The sequence below is a fragment of the Hypomesus nipponensis genome, chromosome 16, assembly GCF_054491055.1.
Source record: "Hypomesus nipponensis isolate SF chromosome 16, ASM5449105v1, whole genome shotgun sequence".
NCBI lineage: Eukaryota > Metazoa > Chordata > Actinopteri > Osmeriformes > Osmeridae > Hypomesus > Hypomesus nipponensis.
The window spans coordinates 9,825,001-9,841,397 of record NC_140376.1 but is presented as its reverse complement, the minus strand read 5'-3'; the positions used below and the strand labels follow the sequence as shown (position 1 = coordinate 9,841,397).

Sequence of the window (16,397 nt, the reverse complement as noted above, 5' to 3'; positions counted from 1 at the left end):
CCTCAGCAGGCACTGCTGCAGCATATTACCCACAATGCCTTGCTCTCGCACTAGCGTAATGCTTCAGGATTTGATCCGCAAAAGTCCAACAAAGCTCACTCCCCCCGCTCTTTTTCTCAATACTTTCCGTAACATCCGAGGCATTTTGAAAGAATGCGCCAACACGCTCGATCCTAAATTGGTCCTCAACATACGCTTGAATCCAAGAACGGGACACCGTCCATGGCTCGGCTGTGCCCCTACACCAGGCTGAATTCCCTCTTGCTCTGTCGGCTATCCTTTCGCAGAGGCAATATCGTAGTCTATGAAGTCTAACTGAGACGTGATTATTGCTGGTTGAAAACTTAACCCAATACCCCGTCAGGATTGGCTTGAAATATAGTCAGCCTTGACAATTTTTGATCGCCTCCACGGAGGCTGATGTCGGTGTGAAAGACTTTTTTTCACATAGATTTTGCAAGATAAATCCATATTTTGATGATTTGGTGAAGGGTTTTCTTAGCCTATTTGTGTGTAGAGTTCTGCAAAAATAGCCAATAGTTCAAAAAATGTGCCTCAGAAAAAAACTGCGTCAGGGGAGGGGTTGCCGTGACCATCAAAACGAACAGAATCCCTTGATTGCCATTGCTGTAAGTTTTTACAATTCATTTCAGCTAAACAGTACATGTAGGCATACATCAGCATCTGAATTAAAATGTGACGAGAAATGGGTGGTGTAGTTGCTGAAAATGTGCTTATTTTATTGATGAAAGGCTAATTTGTAAATTTGCTCCGACTTTTCAATAACCTAGTTAGCATCGCAGTGCAGCGCCACCTACTCTTCTGGCGGTGAATTGTTTTCAGCACGCACAGCCTTCGGAGTCGGCCACTATAAATTCAACGAATCCCTCCGACTCTGTCCGTCTGCCCTTAAATACTGACCAATCACAGCCAAGGGGGTATCTGTAAGTATCCGAAATTAGTGCACGTCAAGTTCTCCCTGCTCGGAGAACCCTAAATCGGCGTTGGCCGGGTTTCTTAGATTCATTAAGAAGCTCTTAACGATAAGAGCTTCTTAACGAATCTGGGAAACCCGGCCCATGAGAGTTGGCAGCCCTGCATTACGAATGAGAAAAAAATATTTGATTTTGGAGAAAGTGGTCATTGAATGCCCTTTGTGTGAAAGCAATAACAAATGATTCACAGTTTGCTCCACGTAGCGTACGCTTCTGTGTGAAGAGGTTTAATAATGTGACTTCAGTTTTGATCAATGCAGGTTAGCATTTGAAGAAAAAATAAACTATTTTTATAGACCTATGCACGCAACGTAATTGCGGTTCCTCTAGCAGAGTCGAGCGTCATCATCCACTGCTCTTCCTCTCCCGATCTGCATCACTTCATGAAGCCTGATGTAATCGAGGAGTTTCCTCAAGTTATTGAAGGATACGTTTATCAACAGATTTCGTTCGATATAACACAGAATATATGTCTATTTGCATTTTTAAAAAAGCCCTAAGGAAGCGCGGGATTAGACTATACCCTTTTTGAAGACTGCCTAATAATAGCAGAAGTGGAAAAAAAGGAGAAAAAACTTTGAATACGAGCCGCCAGAAGTAGCCTATATTCAGGTAGGATGGAACGGAACACAAAAACATGCTCAAAATGTTGGCAGGAATGATATAATAACCGGTTAACGTTTGCGCTTATTTATAATTATGGGATTATGATGCGTGATTTCGATTTCTTTCCCCACCACACTAACACATTTCCATGCAGTTTGATAAGATGCAGTGGTTTAAACTCAAATACCTGACTTTATTGGTAAGTACATGTCTTTAGCTACCTAACGTTTTCGGATAGGAAGTTCTTTAGATAAAAGATAAGTGGCATGCTTTTACGTAGCCTACTCAAAGGGTTTTTAAACTTTGATTTTGTGGAAGGTGAAACCTACAAAACAGTTGTTTCAAATGCTTTAACTTGGTGTAAATCAACATATTCATTAAAAAGTTTTGTTTCAGTACTATCTTCATGATCATGACACTTGGTTCCAATTAAAGGAAATGCTTTTGTCTTCATTTGTAGATTTGTTTTCCGCACTTCACGTCAGGTAAGAAGCTTATACTTAATATAGTAGAGGTGAAACATTCAAACATCCCTATTTTCATCCACGTGTAATACTAGTGCTTGTCAGTGCAATTTTTTTAAAATCCAATTCTCATTTATTCATTTTCTGGTATATCTGTGTAAAGGAAATCTCTAACTGGTAACTGTAATACAGTAGTCTCTGTTATTGTAGTTTCTTATTAGTCTCTCTCAAATCAGTCCAATCATCATTCCATAACTATGCTTCGCTGAGTTCATGTAAAATAGCAACCACCGACCAAAAACAGGCCCTCAAGCAAGGGCACAGGGCTTAAACTCTTATTATGTTATTAATATTACGGCACCTAATTCAAAATAATGCCTTGGTAGTAACTCAAGTGGAGATAGTGTAGTGGTCATACTCCCAAGAGGAGTCATTGTTCTGGAGACACAAGGATTGTAGGATCTCCGTGATCTAAGTCCTTGGCCAGGACAGTCTTAATAATGACACTCGGGAGACCTCGGTTCAAATTCCGTACAATGGAGCTTTACTTCCAAGATCATCTTTTGTTTGTTTTATTACCTTTCAGTTGCACCACTGATGTTGGAAAGCAGGACACTGTTTACTTATGATGAGTACTACTACGATTATGTGCCAGAAAGGCTAGCCTGGCACAGCTCTGGACGCCTATGTAACCAGCGCACTGGGGCATTAGCCATCGTCTACAACGCTTTTGAGAATCGAGAGTTGACCAACTTCTTGACGTCCTTGAACATAACCCAGCCTGTTTGGATTGCCAGGAAAGTCATGACACACTTGAAAAGTGAGTTCAGTGTGCCATTTCGGACCAGGTTTTATTGAAATATCAGAACCTTTACTTAGCAACACTAGGGTCTTTGTGCTTCGAGTGAAATATACCCATTTGCACATGAGAATATGGCTAATACACATGAAATTGTACTGACAACACGGGATAAAAAGTCCTTGTGAATAAATGGCACACGTGTTTACAACATGAATATGATCACAGCTGAAATTTCCTAATATAATTTCATCCTTTCAAGTGTGTTCCCAGAATTTCATTGCTCATTCAACTGTTATTTCTCTTTCTCTGTCTGACGGGGACAAGGTTCCATTGAGACCCTCATCCTGGAGTTCACGGGTCGATCCGACAAGAAGAACGCGCGCCTCCTGCACACGTTCCCCTCCATGGGCTCAGTGACCGTTTGCGCTCGCCTCAAATTCGACCCGAGTTGCCTCGGATTTTCCACTGTCTTCTCTTATTCCATCAAGTCATTCATTAATGAGTTCCAGCTCCGTGGCAGGCTGGTTCAGGGTCAGCCAGTCCAGCTGGCTCTGCTGGTCCATGGCACACATGGGCCTTACCAGGAGGCTTTCCTCCATGACGGCTCCTGGCACTCCGTCTGTGTCGGTTGGAGCCGACATGGCGGGCGATGGGCCTTGTACGCTGATGGGAGTCTCATCAACAGAGGGGACGGCCTCAATGTGGGGAGGGACATTGGGCCTGAGGGGTTGTTCATCATTGGCCAGGAGCAGGACACCTTTGGCGGATCGTTCCGGAGTGCCGAGTCCTTCTCTGGGAGTATATCACAGCTGAACATTTGGGAACGGGCGTTGAGCGACAGTGAAATCCACGCCATGGAAAAGGAATGCTTGTTCAATTCATCCGGGATGGTGTTCAATTGGAGCAAGGCAGCCCTAGAAATTGAATCCTCCCTCAAGAGTGTGTGGGGAGACACCCATTGTCAAGGTAAAACTTAGGCAGGGGAGGTGGAGTTCATTTGAAAAGGAATAGTTTCTTTCAGTTTGGTCTCAAACTACTCTTAAACTACTCCCTCTCTGCTCTCTCTCTGCCTCCATAACCTATATCCCCCAGCTCTAATTCGTCCCCGTCTTTTTTGTCTTACTCCCTCTCTTACTCATATCTCCCTTTCTCTCTCTCTCTCTCTCTCTCTCTCTCTCTCTCTCTCTCTCTCTCTCTCTCTCTCTCTCTCTCTCTCTCTCTCTCTCTCTCTCTCTCTCTCTCTCTCTCTCTCTCTCTCTCTCTCTCTCTCTCTCTCTCTCTCTCTCTCTCTCTCATTATCGTTCTCTGTCTCTGTGTCGCTCTGACTCTGTGTCTCTGCCTCTCTCTTTCTCTCTTGGTCTCTTCTCATGTTCTCTTCGTCTCTGGGTCTCTCTGACTCTCTCTCCCTTGCTCTCTCACACACTCACTCACACACTTCTCTCCCTTCTCTATCTTCTGCTGGAAGCTGGTGGCCAAATTGTTATTGGCAAACGCGGCCCTAAATGGTTGTAAATATTTTGAGCATGCCATAATTCTGAATCCCACCCTTCAAAACAAACTCTCCTTTCTGAGACAACCATCCTCTCTGAGTAATGGGAGTTTCGGCAACAGCTCTGGTTCCCCTCCTCAAGACAGAGAACATGCAGAGCAGATGGTGTGACTCTGAGACGGGCCCTCCCTTCCTTATCGGACCATTTAACAAAGTTGACTCATTCTGACATCATGTGGAAACAAATAGATTAGGGGCTTACAGTGCCAGTATGCCTTTTGAATGTTACAAACCCTTGCAGATCCCTTATATAGTTCATTAATGTTATTTAATTCAAGACCTGGATGTCTTTTTACTATTCTGTAGCTTATAGAAGGCGTGTCAGATCCAGTGTTTCACCAACCTCCTAACTAACAGTGACAGAAAAAAAATCATCTTTGCAGACTTTCAAGTTCAAGTCTATTATTGTCAGGTACACAGACACAACACAAGGTCAGACTGGGCACTGAAATTGAAAAAGGACAAGGCAACACAACCACCTGGCATAACATAACATATAAGTACACAGAAAATAATTTACATCTATGCTAAGCTTGAATAAGTAAAACTTCCTAAATATACAGACAACAATAAATAATACACTATACTAACCCTAATACAAAAACTTCCTAAATATACAGATAAAACTAAATAATACATTATACTAACCCTTAATACACATAAGACCAATTGCAACCCTATAACCTATTCTAACCTTGGTGGAGTACAGTGAGTACAATAGTGCAAAATTACAGATAGTGCAACCAGTAGCTGAAAGTGACAGTGAGTAGTAACTATTAAGAGGTCAATCAATGATTATGACTAGACTTAAGTCATATTAAGTGGAGGGTCAGGCTATGGATGAAGGTATATTATTGTATGATAATTTATTCTTCTCTCTGTTCCTTGCCAGTTAATATCGGTGAGTCAGCGGCCCATTTTCTTGACACCCTACGGAACGCAGGTTTGGAGCCCTATCACAACTTTTCTGATGAGGCAGTCAACGCCCCCAAGATTGGGCAGTGTGTCACCTTCGACCCCCAAAATGGGAGCTGGGGTCTGGACGCGTGTGATTCGTTGAGAGGGGCCGTTTGCCAGTTTGAAAAAGGTGATACATAATTTTATAAGTAAACAATCACTGTCAAAATCAAAGCAACATTTATTGGGTGTACTTTGCCTTTGGGAAGGGCACAACCTTTGTTCTCTCACATATATATTTAGTGTGTTTGCCGAAAGCAAAAACACTATTGTTATTCTGCATACTTATTATTAATATTTGCTCGCCTACTAGTTTCACACCGTTTAAGCTAGATATGCTGTTCGAACTTTATTTGATTAAGTCTGAACTGCTCTAGTGTGCTATTACTTTTCTCACTGATAACTCTTAAAGTTTTTAAGATATTAAAGTTTAAAGTGCAAAAAAAAGAATGGATTTCAATGGTTTAGAACGTTCAACTCAAATTCCATCGTGACGTCATACAGTACTGACAGAACTGTTTCTCACCGAGTCAATTTTCACACTGTTTAACACTTTCCTGCCTGAATATGCATACTTTTTCAAATAATATACCTGAACTGTTTATACCATTTTGAAGACAATAAGTAGGGCTTTTTACTGATATTTGTATGATTATGTAAGGTAAATCATCCTTTATCAAGACGATTTCACTGAGCCATTGTGACAAAAATCTTCTCTGTCTGCAACACTTCCTTTTGTTGTTGAAAACCTAATTTTTAACCACTTTCAATAAAAGATAGAGGAGAAGTTAGATGTTATGAAACGTACGTAATTTTGTGGTGAATTCAGAACAGCTGACAGATTTAAGCTATACTATTTTGTTTAAAAGTTATGACCACTGAAGTGATGAGTGGAAACGCAATTCCTCTCATAATCGAGCAAGCGCGATGGCTCTCCATAACTAAAAACGGTTTAAAACAATTACACTGCACTTAACTGTAAGTAAAGTACAAAAGCTTTGCTCTGAAGGGGCTTATTTTCCCGATACCCGCTTATTACACGGCTACTTGCCAACAAAATGACTTAACACAGTGTGTCTTTTTACAATTTATTTGTTACCATTCGTAGCGTTGATCAGCAGAGAAATACTTCGCCAAAGACGTTGAACTTCATAGACGTCGAACATTCTTTAGGCTTCAAATCAGCTGACATTGCTAAGCAACGAAGTACGCTGGGGTTGAAAAGTTAACGGACTATTTATGTAGTGCTACAAAAGACTAGCCTGGCTCTGCCCTCCTACGTACTTCCGCTCAATTTGGATTTTGCTTCTAATTAGGTCTGGGAGTTTGACTTTTAAGTCGGTTTTCAGAAACAAATTTGTTGTAGGTCCAATCAGCGAACAGAGGGAGTGGCTGAGAACGATGACATTAATGTTGTGCACTAGTTTGAGTAGTTCAGTAATGGTGGCGGAGAAAGATGCGAGCGAAGCTATTCTGCGGTTGTGGTAATGCTGCCGAATATCCATAAGTTAAAGCCGGAGCAAGAACATTCCTTGCTGAGTTTTGTTGGTGGCCATGATGTTGTGGCCCTCCTCCCCATGGGGTTGGGGTACAGTTTGATTTTCCAGCTATGACAGCTAGCTCCATTACAGTAGTGTTGAAGGAGTTGGCTAAGGCGAACGCTTGCGATTGGTTATGGCAGATCAGAGTGGCTCTGGGCAGATCCAATAGTTAATAACTTCAACAGAGGACCCGCCTTCAAGGAAGTTAACGCTTGTCAATGGAGCGATCCCAGACCCTCTGTACAAATGAAATGTAGGAGGGTCTGGTTAGGACCAGGCTAACGAAAGACGTGAATCAGAAGCAAAAAGGCCACTTTCCTTGACAGTGGTCTGTTATTCATAGCAACGGTCTGTTATCAGAAAATAATTGACCGCAGAACGTTGGGAAGCCCCATTCAAGTGAATGGAGCTTTCTACAGCGTTAAGAACAGCCGTGTAATACTAAAGCAATATAGTACGAGTGCGAGTGGGGTTGTTCAGGGATATACCACGGGTGGTGTTCGGCCGTAGCCATGAGGCCAGAGGCCTCGTACTTGTGAACGAATATCATTCACGTAAACCTAGTCACGCGAAAGTGAACGAGGTAAACACATCAATTTATTTTCAATCAATTTCGACTTCTGAGCCTATGCAGGTCACGTGAAAAATGATCCAAAGATCCGTATCCGAAGACCCAGTCAAAAGTAACGAATCATTTCTGTTTTATCTAGCTATCTTTGATTGTAGATTTGTATAGAATTTGCGGGCGTCACAGGAGCCGCTATTAGGTGCGTTCAAGTCGAACACTATTGAAATGCGGGAGACTAGACGAGCAGATTTTCGAGCACTTTCAATACAAGATAGGCAATGTTAGAGTTAATGAAATATACATAATTATGTGGGCAATGTAGAACAGCAGACAGATTAGAAATATGATCTTTTTTTTTAAAGCTATGGCCATGCTTACAACACTACGACTGTCATCATAGCTGCCATAGAATGGCGAAACCAGGTCACATAGCTACGTTCTCCCTTAAATAACTAACCTATCGTTTGTTACTTAGCTACAAACAAATTCTTTATAACTAAAGAATATTTACTTTTTATTGGTGATATTGACAACAGAGGTTAAGGAACTTGTCTTTAATCAAAAGATCATCTCCGTTTTCAATTTGAAGCAGTAGATCTAGCTTACTGAATGAAATCTCCCATTGCATCCTCTAGCTTCGTATTGGCCAAAAATGGACGACGATGACGATGCATGCATTATTTACGCCTACGCTGTTAATACAGTCTGTAAAAATACCACTTTGACACACTTGCAAGAAATGATCCGCTGGTTAGATGTAGCATGATCTTATTTACCACGGTCCACAATAGTTCAGCTATTTTTGCAGCAGCATTCTGAGTTAGAGTAGCTTTTGCAGTTGCACAACAAAGTCACGTAATGTGACAAGATTGAATTTAAAAGTATAAAAAACTCACCAGGGACAACAACAAATTCGGCAACCATGCATTATGGATTATAATTTTTTATGTCATCTTTAAATTAAGTGTTTGAACAGGACTGGGTGTGCAGGCACACATGATTACCGGTAGTTTCTCCATCTTAAACCTGACACCTAGATTTTAGGTTAGAAATGTTGACAATGACCAACGGTTGCTACGTTACAAGATACAAGGAAGGCTTTTCACTGTTCCACTGTTCAAACTTTTTTTCTGTTTCTACATCTTTTCATTATGAATACTTTTCCGAATGGGTTTTATTGAAGCAATAAGGTACGAGAGGCAGTACATTATCGTCAATAATGTACGGGTTCCAGGGTGTTGTTAGGCCCGACGTGCAGCGGAGGGCCGGTGTTGTATCACCCGATGCATGACTCTCTGGATTGGCACCCCCCCGCAGGAGCGCGCGCGAATCAAAGAGTGAAAGATTTCGTCTTGATATCGCATCCAAAAGAAGGGGAGACAGAAGTCTCACATTAAACCGTCTTTGTTGTTGAATTCAAGAGAAGGATGTCTGTTATCTGTGTAAATATCAGATGCTATTTTCAACACAAAATCCTTAAAATTCGTCATTCAAACGGTAACGAACGCGAACCAACATTCTTGCTCCACGACATCGCATTCTGAGGAAATATACCCCAGTATGATCATGATTATTGCTACACAAAATGTATTTTGTGTAGCAGGTTCAAAGTATATCACATGGCATAGCTCTTCATACTAATGTATAGGTTCAAAGGCATGCGATTTTAATGCAGTTAGCCTGTGCGTAGGGTGGGTTACACATACAGGTCGAAAACAACAACCTTCTGATCCAGAATAGGCTATCAGCTGTCCTGAAAAGGGACCAAAGGTTCACATGCCTAGCCTACAAAAGACAAGTACTAAAAACAATGTATCAACCATGTATCAACATCAAAAGAACCATCAAATCCTTTTTTAAGATAGGAAATATTATTCTTATTGTTTGAGTCAATGAAATAAATGAAAAAATAAAACATAATAATCCCTCACCTACCATGGACTATTCTGTTTTCAGACCTGTCCACCCTATACATACACATGCATTGGTATTCAATTTATGCTATTAAATGTACATAATGCTGGCGTAGAAGGATAGAAACGTATGCGGGGGGAGAGCATTTCATGGCAGGTTTTCCATTAGATGTAAGTGCAATGAACCCCCTGTTAACCCTGACTAGGACAGTGTGACATGCCTGAAACTTACTGTGCTTACTCATACTAGTGCCCTCAGTGTACAGTAAGAATAATTTGATGCTGGGATATACAGAACAGACAATAGAGGGGGGGGGGGGGTGCATCTCACGACAGGCTTAAAGCACCCCCTGCTAACCCTGACTAGGAAAGTGTTACATGCCTGAAACTTACTGTGCTTATTCATACTAGTGCCGTCAGTGTACAGTAAGAATCATTTGATGCTGGGATATACAGAACTGCCTTGACATAAAGAAGTACTTTGTGAAGATGTACCTCAATAAACATTAGTAACAAAGAAAATAACACAAAAGGAGTCACGTATTTATCATACACTAGATTGTATTGGTTATGCATATAACTACAACAGGACAGTGGTTGTCCTGTCAGCTCATTTGTACTGTTTCCCAAGATCAAAATACCTACCAGGAGGTAATATGGGACTGCAACAGCATTGCAAATAATAAAAGGTTTATATTATTTAATTGTATTCAAAATCTTTAATTGTATAGTGTCTATTATTCACAGAGTGTGTGCATTGCACAAGATGGGGCTAGTATGAGTAAGCACAGTAAGTTTCAGGCATGTAACACTTTCCTAGTCAGGGTTAGCTGAGGGTGCATTAAGCCTGTCGTGAGATGCACCCCCCCTCTATTGTCTGTTCTGTATATCCCCGCATCAAATGATTCTTACTGTACACTGAGGGCACTAGCATGAGTAAGCACAGTAAGTTTCAGGCCTGTGACACTTTCCTAGTCAGGGTTAGCGGGGGGTGCATTTCGTGACAAGAAGGAATACAACAAGCCTGTCGTGAGATGCACCCCCCCTCTATTGTCTGTTCCGTATATCCCAGCATCAAATGATTCTTACTGTACACTGAGGGCACTAGCATGAGTAAGCACAGTAAGTTTCAGGCCTGTGACACTTTCCTAGTCAGGGTTAGCGGGCGGTGCATTTCGTGACAAGAAGGAATACAACAAGCCTGTCGTGAGATGCAACCCCCCTCTATTGTCTGTTCTGTATATCCCAGCATCAAATGATTCTTACTGTACACTGAGGGCACTAGCATGAGTAAGCACAGTAAGTTTCAGGCCTGTGACACTTTCCTAGTCAGGGTTAGCGGGGGGTGCATTTCGTGACAAGAAGGAATACAACAAGCCTGTCGTGAGATGCACCCCCCCTCTATTGTCTGTTCTGTATTCCTGCATCAAATCATTCTTACTGTACACTGAGGGCACTAGCATGAGTAAGCACAGTAAGTTTCAGGCCTGTGACACTTTCCTAGTCAGGGTTAGCAGGGGGTGCATAAAATGCACCTCCCCCCCCCCCCCCCTCTATTGTCTGTTCTGTATATCCCAGCATCAAATAATTCTTACAGTACACTGAGGGCACTAGTTTGATTAACCACAGTAAGTTTCAGGCATGTCACACTGTCCTAGTCAGGGTTAACAGGGGGTTCATTGCACTTACATCTAATGGAAAACCTGCCATGAAATGTTCTTCCCCCACATATGTTTCTATCCTTCTACGCCAGCATTATGTACATTTAATAGCATAAATTGAATACCAATACATGTGTATGTATAGGGTGGACAGGTCTGAAAACAGAATAGTCCATGGTAGGTGAGGGATTATTATGTTTTATTTTTTCATTTATTTCATTAACTCAAACAATAAGAATAATATTTCCTATCTTAAAAAAGGATTTGATGGCTCTTTTGATGTTGATACATGGTTGATACATTGTTTTTAGTACTTGTCTTTTGTAGGCTAGGCATGTGAACCTTTGGTCCCTTTTCAGGACAGCTGATAGCCTATTCTGGATCAGAAGGTTGTTGTCAGGTTGTCGACCTGTATGAGTAACCCACCCTACGCACAGGCTAACTGCATTAAAATCGCATGCCTTTGAACCTATACATTAGTATGAAGAGCTATGCCATGTGATATACTTTGAAGCTGCTACACAAAATACATTTTGTGTAGCAATAATCATGATCATACTGGGGTATATTTCCTCAGAATGCAATGTCGTGGAGCAAGAATGTTGGTTCGCGTTCGTTACTATACCGTTTGAATGACGAATTTTAAGGATTTTGTGTTGAAAATAGCATCTGATATTTACACAGATAACAGACATCTTTCTCCTGAATTCAACAACAATGACGGTATAATGTGAGACTTCTGTCTCCCCTTCTTTTGGATGCGATATCAAGACGAAATCCTTCACTCTTTGAATCGCGCGCGCTCCCGCGAGGGGGTGCCAATCCAGAGAGTCATGCATTGGGTGATACAACACCGGAAGATCCGGGAGTCTCCCGCATTTCAAAAGCAGCTCCCTGACGTCCGCAAATGCTATACTATATCCCACAAATTGGTAATTTCTGGTAGAGATGGGGGGGGGAAATGGAAATGAGTCTCTGCAGGTTGGGATGTCTGCAAAGGGGGTTCTATATTAATGAATGAATGCAATATGAGTAGGCTGCCTGAAAATATCACGAGAAGGGAAAATCATAGAGATTAGGTCAATTTTTACACGGGTCTGCCAAATTAATTTTTTTACGATAACTATGAGGCTGCCTTTTCCCTCTTGCAGGGGAAATGAGAAGACACCTATTTCATTCTACACTTCACTCTTAGCCTAAATGAGCAGCAAGAAAAATATGCTTTTAAATCAATGTAATCTTTATAAACAATGAGTAGGCTATGCATTTTTATATAAAATACACAGAAATATCAGTTGTACACATGTAATTAAAAAACGGATCCCCTACAACCGACGCAAGCAAGCCTACAATTTCCCCAGAAATTGTACCCTCTCTAGTTTTGATTGTTTCAAGGACATACTTTTTTGGCAATTCTTGAATCCTTCCCCAAGGACCCAATAAAAGGGAGCAGGTGTGGGTTGAGTGAAAATCAATAAGTACAAAGTAAATAATAAAACAATTTTTGAACTTTATAGTTACTTCTGCCAAGGTTATCAAATATAAATTATGTGTGGGTTAACTTACTAAGAAGCCACGTTCCACCTATCATTGCTATCTCAGCCACCTCAATCACCATTGTGGTAGTTCATGTCAAACTATGTGTTACAAGGCCTTTTTGTTGTTGTTGATTTGACACCATATTTAATATTAATTTAATTAATGCATCACTACAGAAAGCTTGGACATATTTGGCTTCCCCAAGACAGCGTTCTTCACCAAAGTGAGCAAAGATCTGCTCTCCATGTCTGTAAGTCGGAAGTTCCTACAGCTGTGCAGCTGTACGTTAAATTAGTTACACAGCATGACTTGTGTATCATCTATGATTCTGCATCAGAGAAGTACAAACCAATGGTTGCATACCCATTTACCCAGGGGAATTGACTCTAAACAAACAATAAGACCTTACAAATGTCACAGCACTGTCAGTTGTGCGTTATACAACCTGTGTAGAGATGTTGTGCTATTATTATGCATTTGTGTTGCATGTCATAAATGACAAATGCAAATGCAAAAAGTGGTTTGGAGTCTTTTAGTTTGAATTCCTCCTTACATAAAGTGTATAGTTGTTTTGTAAATCTTTCTTTACAGTCATGCAAAAATTATAACTATATTATTATTCATTGTTACATAACCACTGAAAGTAAATGATTTCAGAATGAACAACCACCAAGTTTAGAGAAACCCGTCTTAACCCTCCAGGTGACGGGTGAGATAAGCGTGAACGCATCTTCTGAGGCGGAGCTGTCATTGATGAACCACCTGACCAGGGCTCTGCTGAGGACGCTGGAGGCAAAGCCAGACATCCTCCGAGCCGCTGACGTGCTCTACCTGACCCAGATGATGGAGCTGACAGCCTCCGCCACCACCGCCTCTGCCTTGGCCTTCACTCCGCCGCCCTCTGAAGCTGTGGTCTCCATTGCCAGCAAATACCTAAAGCTGGCCAGCCTCGTCCTGGAGCCTGCTGTGGCCAGCCGGTGGCTGGGTTTGACGGAAGACGGGGTGGGTGTTGGGGGACAGGATCATGTTTTGGCTGGGCATGGGTTAACACAGCCTCGTGGCATGCAGTTAAGAATGATTCTAACCCTGTTGAGCATGTGTGAGATTCCTATCGGAGGATTTGGTCATGAGTAAAGAAGATGGGGCAGTAGATGTTTTTTTGGTTGCCATTTGACGTGTTTTCATCCTGTGTGTAGACCGCTGTTGGTCCATTTACTGTCGTGCAGAGTATTGACAAGCTAACGGCGGCATTAGCCGATGTGCTGTCTCTGGAGAGACAAAGCTTCACGCTGTCAATGAAAAACATAGGTAACATTTGTTTGCGTTTGTCATGCGGAAATGTCAATCATTTGGGCCTATTGCTGCAGATGATCCTTGTATCTGTGTGTCTCTTTGCACCCCCAGATGTACACATCGAGGCTCGAAAGCTGTCCCAGATGAGCTGCAGCTGTGTGTTTAAACCATACGGCAGCGGCCACGGCAGAGGTAGCAGCCAGGATGAGCTGCTCATCCCAGATACCGAGGTCCAGAGACTACACTCCCTTGGTAACGCACACACACACCTATACGCACACACACACACACACACACACACAAACAAACAAACATGTACGTACAGACACACACACTCATACACACTCAAACATGCACATATACACACACACACACCCATACGCACACACAAACAAATATGGACATGTATACACACACACACACACACACCCATAAACACACACCCATACACACACAAGCAAACATATATGGACATGCCAAAATTGAGCACTCATATCTTATTCTGTTTTATTCCTGCAGGTTACAAGGAGCTCATGTTCATCCATACTTACTACAGTCACCTGATGGAGATCCAGTCTGGAATGGAAGGATCCACAGACCGTGGCTCGTCACTAAAGCACGACAAAAGGTCGGAGACCTTCCAACATTTATGCGCATTGGAAAATAGTATTTCACATTCTCGCATGAAACGATGAAATAGGTTGACTTGGCCGTTTGTGATCCTCCTCCAGTGATCCCTCCAGCCGCTTGGCCAGTGCGGTGATATCGGCGTCTGTCCGAGACACCTCCAAGGCCCAAACCATCCCGGTGGCCGTTCAGTACACCCTCTCTTCCTCGCACGTGGTATGGTCCACTCCTACAACATACACACACTGGTTTGCGGTCTGTTCATACTTCACATGAATGGGGGTGGGGTGGCTACACTACACATTGTATGATGTGATATATGGGTCTCTGTCTGTTATATGTTCTTTAGGTGTTTTATTAACTTGTATTTTGTCAAAGTTTGAGAGTTGGCAACGGGTGTTTTTTTGGTCAGTTCCCTGGCCTTATCCCTTGTTGATTTTGGCCTAGAGTTTTCTGGCGGAGAGAAACATCTGTTTCTATTCTAGGTGGAGTATACTACACGAATCATGCCTGTTTGTGCCTTTTGGAATTTCAGCCTGATGTAAGTATTACTGAGAGCAAGAGTCAGTGTCGGTCTTGATAATTCATGCAGTCCTGCCAGTGATGCGTGTATTTTGTTTCCTGGTAATGTCGGAGCAGGACAGTTCATCCCGACGGTTGGTCCATTGAGGGATGTGGGGTGACGTATGCTGGCTCTGATACTACTTCCTGTTTATGTAACCACACCACAAACTTTGCAGTGTTGATGAATTACATGGAAGCCAAGGTAACAGTTGCCAGTTTTTTCAATTTTAAGTACTGTATTGATACAATCAGGGAAAATTATTTGTTGAAGATTATTGTTGCTATAATTAGACACACATGTAACACAATTGTTTTTAAGCTAAGCACCCACTTTAACTGTACTTATATACACATTGTCTTACTTATTGATATTAGTGATGAATATTCCTCAAAACCATAGAACATCAGCACCATTCTGATGAATACCCTGTGCAGTATTTTATATTGTCCAATAGATGGCACTATATGTTTGAAAACCAGGATGTTACAGTTTTAGCCAGCCTCAACAGTACCAAATTACTCACTGGCTCAACCGACACTGTAAAGTTAATTTTGCTCAATAGCACTAAACAGTATGCAAGATATGTGACAAGTGTTTGTTTTAAATAGTTGCTACTTTATGTGTATTTGTGTGACTTAGTGTGTGTGTGTGTGTTTGTATTTATGCATGTTTATATCTATGTGGGTGTGTTTGTGAGTACTTGTGCATATGTGTGCTGTGAGTACATATGTGTGCGTGTGGGTGTTTGTATGTACTTATGTGTGTGACTATCCAAGTGCCCCATTCTATCTGTGTGTGTGTGTGCACGTGCATACGTGCATGTGTGTGGATATATGTGTGTGTGTGTGCTCATCTCTCCCCAGTGGAGCCCTGAGGAGGAGGTTATTCTGACCAAGCTGACGTTTATCGGTTCGGGGGCGTCTTTGTGTGCTCTCGTGGTGACCTTGATGCTGTTCACCGTGCTGGAGTGAGTGGCACTCGAGGCTTGTCAGTGGCTGCCTCCCTTCTCCCCCTGAATCTCGAATGAGCCCAGCTGGAACCCCTGTTATTTTACAGTCACGGTCTCTCTCTGAACCAACACTCACTACTGGAATTCAGTCAGGGTCGCTTCATATTACACTTGGTGTTCAATGCCAAAATTTGACAATTAGTATATCTGCCCACATCTTCAGTGAAAGAATTGGTTGTAAATTTAAGGCAGATTGAAAGGCATATTGTCAGCTTGGGTCAATTCCATTCTGGTTTGGTCCTTTAGTCAGGATTCCCTCAGGCCTCTGGCGTTTAAAGACAGAATCAGTATTGACTAGTTCTAACCTG

At 42.0% G+C, this 16,397-nt stretch overlaps 1 protein-coding gene and 1 non-coding gene across 4 annotated transcripts in view; both read left to right on the top strand.

Moving 5' to 3' along the window:
• The first annotated feature begins 275 nt into the window (after positions 1-275).
• On the top strand, positions 276-417 carry LOC146254748 (U4 spliceosomal RNA). The gene has a single exon (XR_014731609.1). It is a non-coding gene; the product is annotated as a U4 spliceosomal RNA (small nuclear RNA).
• A 972-nt stretch (positions 418-1,389) lies between these two features.
• Positions 1,390-16,397, top strand: part of LOC146254747 (adhesion G protein-coupled receptor D2) — a 65,075-nt gene continuing 50,067 nt past the window's right edge. For all 3 annotated transcript variants that reach the window (XM_084676341.1, XM_084676342.1, XM_084676343.1), the window contains exons 1-15: positions 1,390-1,607; positions 1,756-1,800; positions 2,062-2,086; positions 2,652-2,885; positions 3,192-3,833; positions 5,309-5,503; positions 12,772-12,845; positions 13,298-13,597; positions 13,792-13,903; positions 14,000-14,140; positions 14,408-14,516; positions 14,620-14,731; positions 15,001-15,056; positions 15,155-15,281; positions 15,944-16,047. In XM_084676341.1, coding sequence (XP_084532467.1) covers positions 1,765-1,800; positions 2,062-2,086; positions 2,652-2,885; positions 3,192-3,833; positions 5,309-5,503; positions 12,772-12,845; positions 13,298-13,597; positions 13,792-13,903; positions 14,000-14,140; positions 14,408-14,516; positions 14,620-14,731; positions 15,001-15,056; positions 15,155-15,281; positions 15,944-16,047 — 2,267 coding nt within the window. In that variant the 5' untranslated portion in view covers positions 1,390-1,607; positions 1,756-1,764. The remainder of the gene's footprint in view (positions 1,608-1,755; positions 1,801-2,061; positions 2,087-2,651; positions 2,886-3,191; positions 3,834-5,308; positions 5,504-12,771; positions 12,846-13,297; positions 13,598-13,791; positions 13,904-13,999; positions 14,141-14,407; positions 14,517-14,619; positions 14,732-15,000; positions 15,057-15,154; positions 15,282-15,943; positions 16,048-16,397) is intronic.